Source organism: Zootoca vivipara, chromosome 2 (assembly GCF_963506605.1).
Source record: "Zootoca vivipara chromosome 2, rZooViv1.1, whole genome shotgun sequence".
In the NCBI taxonomy this organism is placed as follows: Eukaryota; Metazoa; Chordata; class Lepidosauria; order Squamata; family Lacertidae; genus Zootoca; species Zootoca vivipara.
Window position 1 is genome coordinate 123,543,485 of NC_083277.1, and position 14,176 is coordinate 123,557,660.

At 47.6% G+C, this 14,176-nt stretch overlaps 2 protein-coding genes across 6 annotated transcripts in view; one reads left to right on the forward strand and one right to left on the reverse strand.

Moving 5' to 3' along the window:
* The window catches only part of ATP13A1 (ATPase 13A1), a 40,172-nt gene extending 33,359 nt beyond the window's left edge, over window positions 1-6,813 (reverse strand). Inside the window, exons 1-4 of the mRNA XM_035101667.2 lie at window positions 6,472-6,813; window positions 2,451-2,540; window positions 1,541-1,731; window positions 234-306 (exon numbers count right to left, since the gene is read on the reverse strand). Of these exons, the coding sequence (XP_034957558.2) occupies window positions 234-306; window positions 1,541-1,731; window positions 2,451-2,540; window positions 6,472-6,777 (660 nt within the window). The 5' untranslated portion in view covers window positions 6,778-6,813. The remainder of the gene's footprint in view (window positions 1-233; window positions 307-1,540; window positions 1,732-2,450; window positions 2,541-6,471) is intronic.
* Window positions 6,814-7,021: 208 nt separating this feature from the next.
* On the forward strand, window positions 7,022-13,551 carry CHCHD5 (coiled-coil-helix-coiled-coil-helix domain containing 5). Of its 5 annotated transcripts, none has more exons than XM_060272194.1 (6): window positions 7,022-7,135; window positions 9,929-10,069; window positions 10,964-11,216; window positions 11,710-11,756; window positions 12,259-12,410; window positions 13,271-13,551. In XM_060272194.1, exons 1-5 carry the CDS (start codon window positions 7,041-7,043, stop codon window positions 12,407-12,409), a joined length of 687 nt encoding a protein of 228 aa, XP_060128177.1. In that variant the 5' UTR covers window positions 7,022-7,040; the 3' UTR covers window position 12,410; window positions 13,271-13,551. The 5 variants fall into 5 exon arrangements, with proteins under 5 accessions (XP_060128177.1, XP_034957540.2, XP_034957533.2 ...); XM_035101642.2 differs by lacking the exon at window positions 7,022-7,135 and adding an exon at window positions 7,193-7,369; XM_035101649.2 differs by lacking the exons at window positions 7,022-7,135; window positions 11,710-11,756; window positions 13,271-13,551 and adding an exon at window positions 7,159-7,369 and having other exon boundaries at window positions 12,259-12,397.
* Window positions 13,552-14,176: the final 625 nt, after the last annotated feature.

Consider the following 14,176-nt stretch of genomic DNA (forward strand, 5'->3'; position numbering starts at 1 on the left):
AAAATATTCCCAAATGCTGCAACCTTTCTTCCTAGCTTGTGTGCCAAGAACGTCTGAGCAGCATCTAAGTCCATACCAGCCTGGTAAATGTGTACGGCAGGAGTGTGTGATTCAAAGCACAATAGAAGGTGACAATTTTTAAATATACATAAGAGATGTTGCCTGTGGAATTCTGGGTTTAAGGAACAGAGAAACTCAAAAAGAGGCTGATGCTGCAAATCCTTTTCGATTACCTGAAAGACGAAGAAAGGGGCAGTGGCTCTTTCTTTGAAGAGTTCAAGGAATTCTGGCACAACCATCTCTGCCCTGTGTGAAAAACAGAACCCTGATTTATTTTGGCATTGTGTTGTGCTATTCTGTCCTGCTTGCAACCCCTAAAACCCTGGAGGTTGGATTCCACACACACACACACACACACACACACACACACCCCAACCCCACGATACATCTCACCATCTTTCTCTTTGCTCTGTTTCCACTTGGAAACACTTCTGCAATGTCTTAGACTTAGAGCATCCGGCTCTGTTTCCAAGTGGAAACAAAGCCGGATGCTCCAAGACATTGCAAAAGTGCTTGTTCTGAGAAGTTGATGGGTAGCAATCCCTCAGACAAAGCTCTTCATAAAACAGGGCTTACAAGGAAGGTTTTAAAACCTTGGATTCCATTGTCTGTCCTAGAGTTACTTCAACTGTGTATATTTAATAACTAGAGAAACAAGAATTACAATTGCAGCCATTGCCATTTTTATGAAAGTGAACCTCTAACATTGGGCTGAAAACTGGAGACTGAAAACTCTCTCTTACTGGTTGACATGATTATTACATCATTTGCTTTTTCTTCCAGATACTGTTAGAGAAGCTGCAATGAAAGACTTGGGGAAAGGCTTATAAGGAACAACCCCCTCTCATCCGGTCGAGTTCTTCTCCAAGCAGTAGCTCAAGCACAGGATCAGATTGCAAGAGCCAGGAAACGGAAAGAGAGAGCCGAGGCTCGAGCAGCATCAGGGAGCCCTTACTCCAAGGGGAGGGAGAAAGGGGCCGACAGTCAGTCGGTCGGTAGGCCATCCCCCCCCCCCCAATGCCGGAATTGAGGCGTCGGAGAAAAGGGAGGCGCTTCACAATTCCCAGGCTGTTATGCTGGGCGAAAAACAGGAAATCCACATTGCAGGATTCTGACTCGGAATGAGGCAGACATGGTTTTGGACACTTTACACTGTAGATAATATACACCAATAAAAACATCTGAAAGACAAGCAGATGTGCAGGGTCGTTACTCAAGAGTAGCCACAACAACCCTGACAGTTGCCCACCTTTCCTGATAGTTCTGCTGTCTTGTCAGTGGTTATTTTTTGCTAGAGTATCCCCCAGAGAACCCTTAACTCGTACTAAGTTACCCACATGCCGAATTTAAAGTACTGCCAACTAACTAAGTTAACTAGTCATTAATTCAGGCATCCTGTGGCCAAACGTCTGAGTGCTCCAATTCTTGGAAATGGCCACCATAAATGTTTCCCCAAAGCAGCTGGATTTGCCCCACGTACTTGTTGGTGCCATAGTTCTTCTCTGCTGCTTTGATCTCCTTGTCTTCCTGGTAGCCACGTGCATTCTGATAAAATTGCAATGGATATTCCACAGGGAATAGCACAGGAAGGAATTTTTTTCTCTCATTTAGCTCATAGAAATATTTGATTTTCTGAAATTCGAAGGAAAGGACCTCCTGTCCATCCTCCCCCTAGAAGAAATAAAGAAAGCTACAGCAAACAGGTTTCCACATGCAAGAGGCCAGTTTAGCGAGTAAGATTTTAGAGACTTCCACTGCCCTGTTTAAAAGGACTCCCTGCCACAAGATAGGCGCACTCACCAGTCCCTCCACCCCAACAGGGAAGGGCCGTAGCTCAGTGGCAAAGCGGTTGCTTGGCATGCAGAAGGTCCCAGATCCTATCCCTGGCATCTCCGGGTAGGGCTGGGACAGGCTCCTGTCTGATACCCTGGAGAGCAGCTGCCAATCAGTATCACAATACTGAGCTAAATGGACCAGTACCCCAACTCAGAATAAGGCAGTTCCCTGTATTCCAAACTGAGCAAAATAAACCCAAGCATCAATAAAGTACCACAATAAAAGGACAGCTCCAAAGCTGAAAGTCACAATATGCAAAAAAAAAGGTCTGAAGTAGACAAGAGACACAAATCAATTTAACCTACACTCTCAAACATGCGCTGCCTGCATGCCTCCTACCTTTATTTGGCTGCCAAGTCTGCTTTTCTGTGGCTTTTTACAAGGTACCACGCTGCCAAATCAATAGGCTAGATCCAGACGTAGTCAAAAGTCTCACTGAAGCAACAAGTCAAGTCATGACTTGCGTAGTCTGGATCCAGCTGGCAAACAGAAATGGGATAACAGAAGGTTCCACATGGGGGAACTGCTTTGAACCACAGCCATGGCTTTCTTACCTGGTCTCTATGGATGGGCACCAATTCGGCAGAACCGTTATTGGGGGTTGGCACAACTTTAGCCAATGTGGCTTTCCTTGGACTGCGCACCTGAAAGATACACAATTAGGGAAGAAAATGTCTTTAGCGTTAGGACCAAAAGAGCCGGCATAGCATTATGTCCTGTAAACCAAGGCTTGTGGTTGTGATCTTTGCTCTGGATATTCACTTAGCATTATGTACAAACCAGGTCTGAGATGGATACACAACTGGCCTCTGTTCCTTTGAACCTTTTGCACAGGGCTGACCCTACTATGAGACAGAATACAGTGGCTGCCTCAAGCAGCATTTTGAGTATGATTAACAGGTGGCAAAACATTAACAACTGATGGTAAATAACTATCAGTTACTTAAATTTATTTCACTATGAAGAGCTTTAACAAGTATTAAAATAAATATTGCCTGTGCCCTTCCACTGTATTCTCTAAACCAATGATAAACACCTCACACACCTTTGCTTCATCCTTCCCTGTCATGCGATGATTAAACACAGAAGTAGAAAGCTTGAATCAAGTTAGTGTCTTCCATATTTTTTAAAAAATTCATTTTTATTCATTTTCAACACATATAAAAAGAAAAAACAATACAAGCACAACAACAAAAAACAAAAACAAAAATACAAAAAAGAGAAAAAAGAAAAAGAATCTAACAACCTTATCTTTTTCATCACATTATAGACTTCCTCGGCCTCCCTCTCATCGAGTCCCTATTTAAATATTCTTAAAGCAGTTTTCATATTATTTTAAATCTCTTATTACATTTCTCTCTTAACATTTCAAATCCAATCTTATCTATCATCCTCACTATGTTTTTAACCTCTCAATTAATTCTAATCAATTAACTTTTTATATCTTCATATATAATCTATTGTTCCTCCCCTTAGCTTACAGTTTTTATCAACAATGATTTATATTAAAATATTCATTCTTTTCTCATAATACCTTTAAACTATAATATTTCATCCCCCCTTCTCCTGGATCTAGCTTGCCCAAATGTCACAGCGAATTCCATAATTCATGCCAGCGTCGGACCTTCCCAATCAATCCAGCCAAAAATTATACAACTAAATCCTTTTAACCCACTCCCACCCTTTTCCAAAGTTTCCACCAAATTTTCTTAAACCCGCCCTGCTGTTTCCTCACTTCTTCCTCTAAGTCCTGTTCCACATCTCCCACTTGTGGAACAATTTCCCAGTCTTCTTCGTCCTCTTCTTTACACTTAAGTTCCATTACTTTTGTGGCAATGTCCAAAATTTGTGACTGCCCTTCTTGTTCCCATGCATGATTCAATAATGCTCCATCTCTTCCCAAATCAGTTTCCAAGCTGTTCCTTTCACTTATGTCACTTGGTTGCTTAATAAATTCACGCAGCTGCTTGTTACACGTAACCAGTTCCTGTTTAATGTCCAAAAGTTCCAGAAAGATCTTGTGCCAGTCCAGGTCTTGTGATGTTGTTGAGTCTATCTTCATTTTTGCCTATTCAGATTCCTTGGGAGAACAGCAGATAACAAAACTGGAAATGACAGGAGTCATATTTCCAAGTCTCTGAAACCATTTTAAAGTCCAATCTGGGATGTCTCCTCCTTGTTATTTCAAACCAATCTTCAGAATCAATTTAAAATTGACAGATCCAAATCTCAGTATTATAATCCAGTCTTTATTAAATAAAATTATAAATCCTTCACTGCTCCCTTCAGGCACCCAGATCCAGCTTCCTGGGAGACTTTCTTTGAAAAGTCTTGCAGGCAATTTAATACATTTCACACTTCCCCTCCCCTCTATCCTGCCTCAGAGCGGAGTTTTAAGGTGCAATTGTTGATAAATTGATTACTTCCTTTCACCTCTCAGCTAGAGGTCATGTTACTGCATCGTAATCCACTCAATGGAGGAGACCGACTTCCGTTTTTTGAGTCTCCTACCGTGGCCAAATCTATCAATTAGAAAGATACGTTTTTCATCCTTTTACTCACGGTGCCTGATGTTCCAAATCTTCTGATTGAAAGAATCTGCCGCTCCTCCACTGCCGGGTCAGAGCTTCGCCTTGCGACAGTAACGATGGCGCTCAAGATGGCTCCCGTGACTGCCACTCCACTCTCTCCAGGGCTCTTCCTAAGCTTACCGGGGAGTGGAGGAGTCGCTTGGGGAGCACTGCTGAGCTCTCTGTCCCCAGAATGCTCGATCTGGGGCTCTTTTGGGGGGCCACATTGCTCTCGCGGCTCTCCCCCCCTCACAAGGCAGGGTCCCTCGGAGCTCGAGGGAGACCTCGCCGCACAGCGCTGGTGGCAGCCCGGAAGTCCAAGCTAGTGTCTTCCATATTGACATTGGGGCTTGTGCTTAGTGTCATAAAGAATTCTACACCTAATGGCTTGGATGCTCTCTGTAGGCATCTCTCCATAGAATCAGGAGGGATGGGGCATGAAATCACCGAAAACTGGGCCAAGGGTATGGAAAACTCTTCTTCCCCAAGCTTCCTTAAGTCAACTTACCTTAGGATCCAACCCACTGCTTGCCACATTCTAACCATATTTGCTCAGAGTTAAGAAAGATCCTCTCACTACATTGGGATTTACTTTTCAGTAAGTTTAGTTACGACAGCAGCCTAGATTTATAGTCCAGCCCCTAAATTTTACATACACTTGCCTTTTGCGTAGCAGGAAGAGAAGATGATTTTTGAATGTAAGAAACTTCCTTATACTGCTGTCAGACCGCTGGTCCATCTAGCCCACAGTACGGTGTACTCTGACTGGCAGTGGTACCCCTCAACAGTTTCAGGAAAAGCTCTCACTTAGCACTGCTACCTGCAATCCTTTAAGTGGGAGTTGAACCTGGGACTTTCTGCATGCAGCTCATGTGCTCCCCCTGAACTGTGCTGATTACTTGCTTGAAAGGGAGCAAAGGAAATGAAGCCTATGCAATTAAAGTTTAGGAATCTAAAAAGCAAAAAAACCCAAACAAACCATTTTCTTGCATTTTAGAGAAATGAGGAAGCCCAGTGGTTTAAAGAAAGCAAACTTTGCAGGGGTTAAATGTAGCTGTGAGAACTAGACGGCCTGCCACTTTCAAGGCCTTGGAAAGGGAAGACTGAGCAAAGTTCACCAGATTACCACCCTTCCAACAAAGCTTTGACGCAGTGCCAAAACAATACCACAAGTAGCAAGGAGTTATTTAAAGTTTTGTCTCCCAGCTTAAAAATATAAGATAAAAAGGATAAGTATTTTGATTTTCTTCTTTGTCACCAGCGTCCTGAGACATACTGGCATGGCTGACAGAAGCTGATGTTGGTCTCTGTCTGTGCTACTCAAATCAAGCAAGTCCCAACCAACATTGATTATTAAGGAAGTGGATACAGAATATCTTGATGCAGCTTGCCCTACCAGTGACAGACTCAGGACAATCATAGAAGTGTCACCTCTGCCCAGAAACCAGTGTGCCATTGCAGGGAGAAAGCCTGGCCACTTCATAAAAACTTCAGGGCAGCAAAAATATTCAGAGTGGCTCATTATCCATTTACCCCTACCATGACCTGGAATAAGCACAATCCACCACATATGGCAGCATAACAAAGGGCAGGTTTTTAGACCTTTTACTTATTTGCTATTGCCTACCTTTGAAATCAGCCAGACTTAACAAGACACTTTCAACTTCACCATGCAAGGAGGCAGTGGTGTTTATTTCTATCTTTATTTTTAGACCAACTGCCCATTTTAAAATTAGACAGCTGCCAGCCCTAGCTCAAACCCCCCCAAATTTACAGCGGAGTCTCCAAACACAGATTCTGTTCTGGAAAAAGGAAACGGGAGTGAAGAGGTTAAAGATTTTCAACTGGTCACCCCCCTCTTCCTTCCCGCCTTGAGGTCTCCTCGTTCCGCCGCGCTTCTTAGGGGCAGAGCTGGCAGCCCTCGGTCCCTCCGCCAGTGATTCCACCCCGGGCCCTCGCGAGGCCAAGGCGGCCCTCCAACTCCCCGCCGCGGGGCCCGACTCACCGCGCAGCAGTAGAGCAGGCAGTGGACGTGGACGCTCCAGAGGCCGGCCAGGGCGGTCAGCAGGTGGGCGGCGCCGATGGCGGCCAGGTAGAGCAGCGCGGCTTCGGGCGTCTCGGCGCCGCCGGCCCCCCAGGCCCAGTCGCGGGCGCTGGGCCCCCAGAACCAGAGCCAGAGCGGGTAGAGCACGCAGAAGGGCAGCACCGTCCCCCACAGAAGCCGAGACCGGCGCCGGTACGGAACCACGTCCTGCACCAGCTCGTCCCCAGGGCCCGGACCGGCCCCCCGCGCCGCCGCCGCCGCCGCCATCCTTCTCCCGGGACACCGCGCAGCCCGTCGCCTCGCCTCGCCTCGCCTCAGCCGCCGCCACCGGCCAGCTCCGCGCGCGCCGCTTCCGCTTCCGGGGCAGCCGGCTCCCCGCTGCTAGCCAGGCACGCGCGCAGCCTCCGCGCATGCTCAGCACCTTCCCGCGGCGGTGGCGGGGCAGCGATACAACGTGGTCTTAGCGTATCTTATACGCCGGCGCCGCAATGTCCTCTAGTGTCATGGCTGCCCGGGGGAGCCTGGCACGCATGCGCAGATGGGTACCCTCCCTCGGGAGGGAGCATGCGCGCCAGAGGAGAAGGCCTAGGTACAGGATCCGGCCTCGGGGCTGCAGGAGCGAGATGTGAGTGGGGCGTCTGAGCGGCCCGGCCCGCCCCGGGTCCTGCGAGGAAATCCCCCGCCGCCCCCGGAAGCCCATGGGGGTGGGAGGGAGGGAGAGCGCAGCCTAAATGGTTAGGGGGCTTGGCTTGGGAGACCCCCAGGGCTCAAACACAAATGCATTTTGTGTTTTCATCTTGCATCTCTATGCTGTGACATTTTTTATGCCCCGAGATCTACGGACAAGGCCTTTGACAAGGTGCCCCATGATATTCTTGTAAAGAAGCGGGTAAAATGCGGGCTAGATAATGCTACCATTCAGTGGATTTGGAACTGGCTGGCTGACCGAACCCAAAGGGTGCTCATCAATGGCTCCTCCTCATCCTGGAGAGAAGTGACTAGTGGGGTGCCACAGGGTTCTGTCTTGGGCCCAGTCTTATTCAACATCTTTATCAATGACTTGGATGATGGGCTTGAGGGCATCCTGAGCAAGTTTGCAGATGACACCAAATTGGGAGGGGTGGCTAATACCCCAGAGGACAGGATCACACTTCAAAATGACCTCAACAGATTAGGCAACTGGGCCAAAGCAAACAAGATGAATTTTAACAGGGAGAAATGTAAAGTACTACATTTGGGCAAAAAGAAAAAGTCACAAATACAGGATGGGTGACACCTGGCTTGAGAGCAGTACATGGAAAAGGATCTAGGAGTCTTGGTAGACCACAAACTTGACATGAGTCAGCAGTGTGATGCAGCAGCTAAAAAAGCCAATGCAATTCTGGGCTGCATCAATAGGAGTATAGCGGCTAGATCAAGGGAAGTAATTGTACCACTGTATTCTGCTCTGGTCAGACCTCACCTGGAGTACTGTGTCCAGTTCTGGGCACCACAGTTCAAGAAGGATACTGACAAGCTGGAACGTGTCCAGAGGAGGGCAACCAAAATGGTCAAAGGCCTGGAACCAATGCCTTATGAGGAACGGCTTAGGGAGCTGGGTATGTTTAGCCTGGAGAAGAGAAGGCTAAGGGGTGATATGATAGCCATGTTCTAATATATAAAAGGATGCCATATAGAAGAGGGTGAAAGGTTGTTTTCTGCTGCTCCAGAGAAGCGGACATGGAGCAATGGATTCAAGCTACAAGAAAGAGGATTCCACCTAAACATTAGGAAGAACTTCCTGACAGTAAGAGCTGTTAGGCAGTGGAATTTGCTGCCAAGGAGTGTGGTGGAGTCTCCTTCTTTGGAGGTCTTTAAGCGGACCAAACTGCAGGAGGCAGTGGAAGACAGGAGTGCCTGGCGTACTATGGTCCATGGGGTCACGAAGAGTCGGACACGACTAAACGACTAAACAACAACAACAAAGCGGAGGCTTGACAGCCATCTGTCAGGAATGCTTTGATGGTGTTTCCTGCTTGGCAGGGGGTTGGAATCATAGAATCATAGAGTTGGAAGAGAACACAAGGGCTATCCAGTCCAACCCCCTGTGGCCCTTGTGGTGTCTTCCAACTCTATGATTCTATGACAAAGAGCGGGATGCACAATTAATACATTAAACAAGCCCAAGGTCTGGTTGAATAATATTTTTGCCTGGTGCCTAAAGGTGTGTAATGAAGGTGCCAGGCAAGTCTCCCTGGGGAGAGCATTTTGCAAAGGGGAGCCAGCACAGAGACGGCCCCATTCTTCTGCTGCCACCCTCCGGGCCTCACGTAGAGGAGGCTCATGAAGAAGGATGGTCAGAGGATCATCTCGGGTCTTGTTGTTGTTGTTGTTGTTTAGTCGTTTAGTCGTGTCCGACTCTTCGTGACCCCATGGACCAGACCACACCAGGCACTCCTGTCTTCCACTGCCTCCCGCAGTTTGGTCAAACTCATGTTCGTAGCTTCGAGAACACTATCCAACCATCTTGTCCTCTGTCGTCCCCTTCTCCTAGTGCCCTCAATCTTTCCCAACATCAGGGTCTTTTCCAGGGAGTCTTCTCTTCTCATGAGGTGGCCAAAGTATTGGAGCCTTAGCTTCAGGATCTGTCCTTCCAGTGAGCACTCAGGGCTGATTTCCTTCAGAATGGATAGGTTTGATCTTCTTGCAGTCCATGGGACTCTCAAGAGTCTCCTCCAGCACCATAATTCAAAAGCATCAATTCTTCGATGATCAGCCTTCTTTATGCTCCAGCTCTTACTTCCATACATCACTCTCAGGGTCTAGGTAGGCTCATAAGGGGCAGTCCTTGAGCTATTGTGGTCCTGAGCTGTTTATAATTCTGTAGTAAACCAAGTTTTGCACTTCATGCTCCTAATGTTACAAAACGACTTGTAAAGAGCACTTAAAAAGAAAAGAGCATTGCATTTCCCCCATTTTCAAAAAAAATCTAGAAATTTTACATTTCTTCGCTTTCTCTCTCCTTATGACATGAGGGTGATAGGCCTGTTCTGCTGCTGTTCCCCAGTGAGTGGCACTTGGTCATGTTGACCCTAATCTTATGGGTGGCAGATGGACATCACAAGATCCTCCATGCATTTGCCCAGCTCCCTGTTAAAGCTGCTCCACCACGGCCTTGTGGGGCAGAAAGTTCCTGACATTAGCAATGCTCTGCAAAGCAAAGCAGTGCTTCCTGCACGTCGAGTGTGATTTTGCCAGGAGCATGTGGAATAAGGGCAAAGTCTATGCATGGGAGAATGCGCAGAGGGCCTCCAGTGATAACTACGAATGTCTGTCTGGGATTAGGGAGCATGGCTAATCTTTGAGGAGGGGGCAGAGACTCTCTAAATTACAGGGCTCTCCATGACTAATGAATGCTATTGTGCCTCCATCCCGACAGGCAGGCGGCCCTGGAGGTGACCGCACGGCATTGCCGAAAAGAAGCAGAGCAGTATGGCCAGTGTGTGGCTGCCAACCCTTCCTCCTGGCAGCAGGACTGTCACCAGCTCAAGCTTGAAATGGCCAAGTGCACGTCATCCCAGTAAGTTTCCAAGCAGGGCACAATGCAGAACGAGTCGGCCCCTGCAGGCGGCCTGCCAGAGGTAGAATCTGCCTCTCACGTTTTATTACGCTGCCTGTCTTGTAGAAGATATGGACCCTGAGATTACGCTAAAAGTGGCCAAATTCTGTGCAGCAGCCATAAAGCTCAGAGAACAAGTGGTGCTACCGCAATGAATAAGACCCCAAATGGTAATCTTTAGGCTATCTTTTAGTGTCCCAGTTCCAATTTATACATTTTAAATGCTGCTGTGCTGTATACAAATATATGTGTGTATTGTTCCTGCTGTGTAAATTTTAGTGTATTACCTTTGTGTTTTATGATTTTTATGATTCTTCTGATTTTGTAAGCTGGTCTGTGACCGTAATAATCAATTCAATTCAATTCAAGCAGGACACCATTCCATAGAACAACACATGCCCTTCCTGGTGCGATAAAACTTTGGTGGGGGGGGGGACCCCCTCTGATGTGTGTTTCCCCCCCTCCCGCTTGGGGATCTACTTTCAAAGCAATGACTGTATGGCTGGATTTATACAGGATGCATAACACCAGGAAAGCCTGACTCTGAATGCCATGTTTCAATCACACATTAAACTGGTGTGACTAGTAGGAGGGCTTTTTCTAGTTCTGGCTCCTCTCAGGGGGGCACCATTGCCTTTGTAAGAGAACAAGGCGAGTTCCGGCACCTCTTTTTCTAGAAAAATAGCACTGCTTCTAAGACACTGTGTGAGGGGGCCAGTGCATGTTGGAAGCCTACATGAGTAATGATTTCCCTGTGGTCTGCATTGTGTATAAATTAGGCCTGTGTCTGGGGAATGTCTCTCCTGTACTCTCCCCCCAGCTAGAGAAAGGAAGTGATCTCTAAATTACTCCTAGAGCCTCCAGATCTCACCCCCCACTGGACCTGGTCGATGCCATACAGTCAAACCTCGGTTTACGCCTACCTCGGCGAGCGACCGCTTTGGCGAGCAACTGCCGTGGACCCGGAAGTGTTTACATCCAGGTTCCGCAGCATCGGATGCGCAGACACGATCTGCGCAGCTCACGCACGCGCAGAAGTGTGCCTTCGGGGAGTGGCCGCTTTGGCAAGCGTCTGCCTCCACGGAACGGATTGCGGTCGCAAACCGAGGTACCACCGTATTTGCTTTTGCCTGGATTTAATGTGTTCTTAACTGATACTGCAGAGGATGGAGTAGCCTATAGCTTTGTCGACCACTTTTGCCTATGGCCCTGCCCTATACCTGGAAGGTTCTCCGTGAGGAAACATGTCTTTCAGGACAACCTTTTGTTTGCAAGCCTTCTAGAATGGATGAGCTATTTCTGCCCTTGTCCTGGTCAGGCAGAGCGCTTCTGAGTTCCAAGAAGGAGCCAAAGTGTTGGCAAAGGGCTAAAAAAGACGAGTAGAAATGAGCTCATAGGAAACCTGGGAGAGCTCTATGAGTTCAGGGGAAACCATAATGGGAGTTGGGGGAAATGATTGAAGACATGTCTAGTGGCAGAATGGATAGGAGGCATTTGTCCCCCCACCCCCGATCTGGGTCCATGACAATGTTCAAAGCGCTCAGTGTTCATTATCCCAGTAATCCTTAAGTATAATAATTCATATTATCCCCATTTTGCAGGTGTGGGGACAAAGACTGAGAGAAAGTGGTTTGCCAAAGGCTACTAAGTAAGTTCTGGGCCAAGTGAGATTTGAAGATGTTTTGGCTCCCTCTCTGAGCAACTACACTCAGAGACGCAGTTTGAGTGACATGCTAAGTCCAGGTGAACCATGAATGAACAATCATACTGGTGCATTTGGCTCCAATGGTGCCTGCCTCTCGCTCTCTTTGCAAAGCTGGAAGGGAACAAACTCAAGCACTGGCTTCTTGTGAACCAATGGTCATGGTTTGCTTCTCTCTGAAGAAATCATGAGCAGAAGCCACAAGGGCTGCTTTGCACAAAATGCTAATTCCGTGCTTTGCTTTGTTTTCTCTCAGCTTTGGCAATGAGGGGAAGGCGTGATTTTAGCACACTTGCTCATGAATGGGAAGGCACAGCTGAACTTACTGCTATGTATGTGCCAGGCTAAAGTGAGATCTTTCTCCCACCATTCAAACCAGAGTGTCTGCCCTGAGTAATCTGCCAATTTCTCACCCTTTACACAACCACCTGTGCGGCTTTCATTGCAGCCCAATTGTACAGAAAATCCGCCACGATTGCGCCGAACCATTTTCTGCATTCGAACAGTGTCTTAAGCTGAACCAGGCGTCTGTAGTCAATTGCACTGAACATGTCCAGAAATTCCTGCTCTGTGCTGACCAGGTGAAACTGGCCACATAAGGTTGGTGCCCCCAAACTGATATGTTTCCCCGTGCATGCATGTGTCATTCTTGGGGGGCCACTCTTATTTCCCCAGCAGTGATCCAGGAGTGTGTCTTGCCAAATAAGCTAACCCACTAATCCAGTTGTAGCCATTGTGAGAGTAAACACTTCTCAGTTTGAGCCATGCATGCTCAAGCCTGGAACTACAAAAATACACTTACATAGCTGTTCTTTACAAACAATTCCAAAGGGGGAAATAAATCTCTCACTTGAGCCTTTGTTCTTCCTCTCCTATAAGCAACACTGTGTGCAAACTTGTTAACAAGCCTCGATTACTGCTTAGTCGGCCTGCCAGGGGCTAGATAAAATTGCACTGGCAGGGACTTCTTTTCACCTCTCGGTTGCCAAACACTCTCCTGTCCTAAGTTAGGCTTGGTAACTCCACCAGCCTTGAAAAAGAGAGTCCCCTGAGGCCTCCTGTTCCCCTGCTGCCTCCATCTTCTCTTCTAGGCAGCCAGGATGTTTGCTGCCATGCTATTTCCAAGGAGTCTTGTGGCCCTGTAAAAGATGAACCACTTTATGATGGACTACACTCGCTCCACTTCACTTCCTGAAATGGACTACAGTCCATGGATGCTTAGGTCACAATGCATTTGTTTGCCTCCTCCACACCCATTAAATCTGCTCTGGAGGGTTGGAGGAATCTCCAGAAGCGTTTAGGGGGCATGTGGTGGAGAGGAGAGGGAGGAAAAGTCTCCTTGTGCAAAGGGACACATCCCTCATTTTGCGCTACATTGAATTCCACCTGCAGTGATGTACTGTTTTGATAGGCCTTTCATTTGCGCTGTGTTTGTTCTTTGTCCCTCTCTCCTCCTTCAGTACCAAAAAAGGTGATCTTCTCTGTGTTAACTCTGCGGTGTCCACTGGATTAAAGGTTCCTGGTTCCAGGAATGGCAACAACGTCATCCTCAAGATCTACTAGGACACAAGAATTGCTTCCCGGTCCTGGAAGCCCATTTCTGCAGCCCTGCCTGCCAATGCCATCTCAGTGTGCCACATTGAAGTGCAACTTCTGATCAATAAACCATGGGAACCACATCAGCATGACCATGGTAGTCTCAGCTCCATCTGCAAAGCCAGCCCTGCCTCTTGGAGCCCAGTGTGTGTGTTTTGCTGAGCCTGGAGCTCATCCAGGCATGGTGCAATAAACTGCAGTCAGAGACCAGAACAGTCTCTTGTGGTTCTTTCAGTCTAATCGTCCAGTTTAGCAGCTGGTGAATAAAGTCTACCTACACCAAACCTTAACCAGTTTCAAGGTGATCAGCAGGAGTTTGCAGGGAAAATACATGGATGGGAACAGAAAGGAGTCTGGTTTTCGGCTTGTGGATCTTCCCTGCACAATCCATGCAGCCTAAATTGTCGTTTCTCCTTGAGCAGGGGACTGGCGGTAGATGTTTGCATTGTGTTTGCCCAGAGCCAATAGAGGGCACTATCTCAGCAGGAGAACCATCTTGCTTCATGTGAAATAACTACAATACCACCTTCTGGATGGATTAGCATTCCCCCCCCCCCCGGCATCTCTAAGCAGGCTGGAACAAGAGGAAAACAATCCCCTCTTCGGTCAAACTCATGGCATGACCTGCATGGCTTGGTGCTTCTCCTGGAGGCCCTAACCCTGTGCCAGGGGTGTACCATCAAGATTGCAGACAGAAGCACTTCCTGACCAGAACAATCTGGTGTCTCAGGGGAAATCACCCCCTTCCTTGCCTAGAATCTGATGTGGTT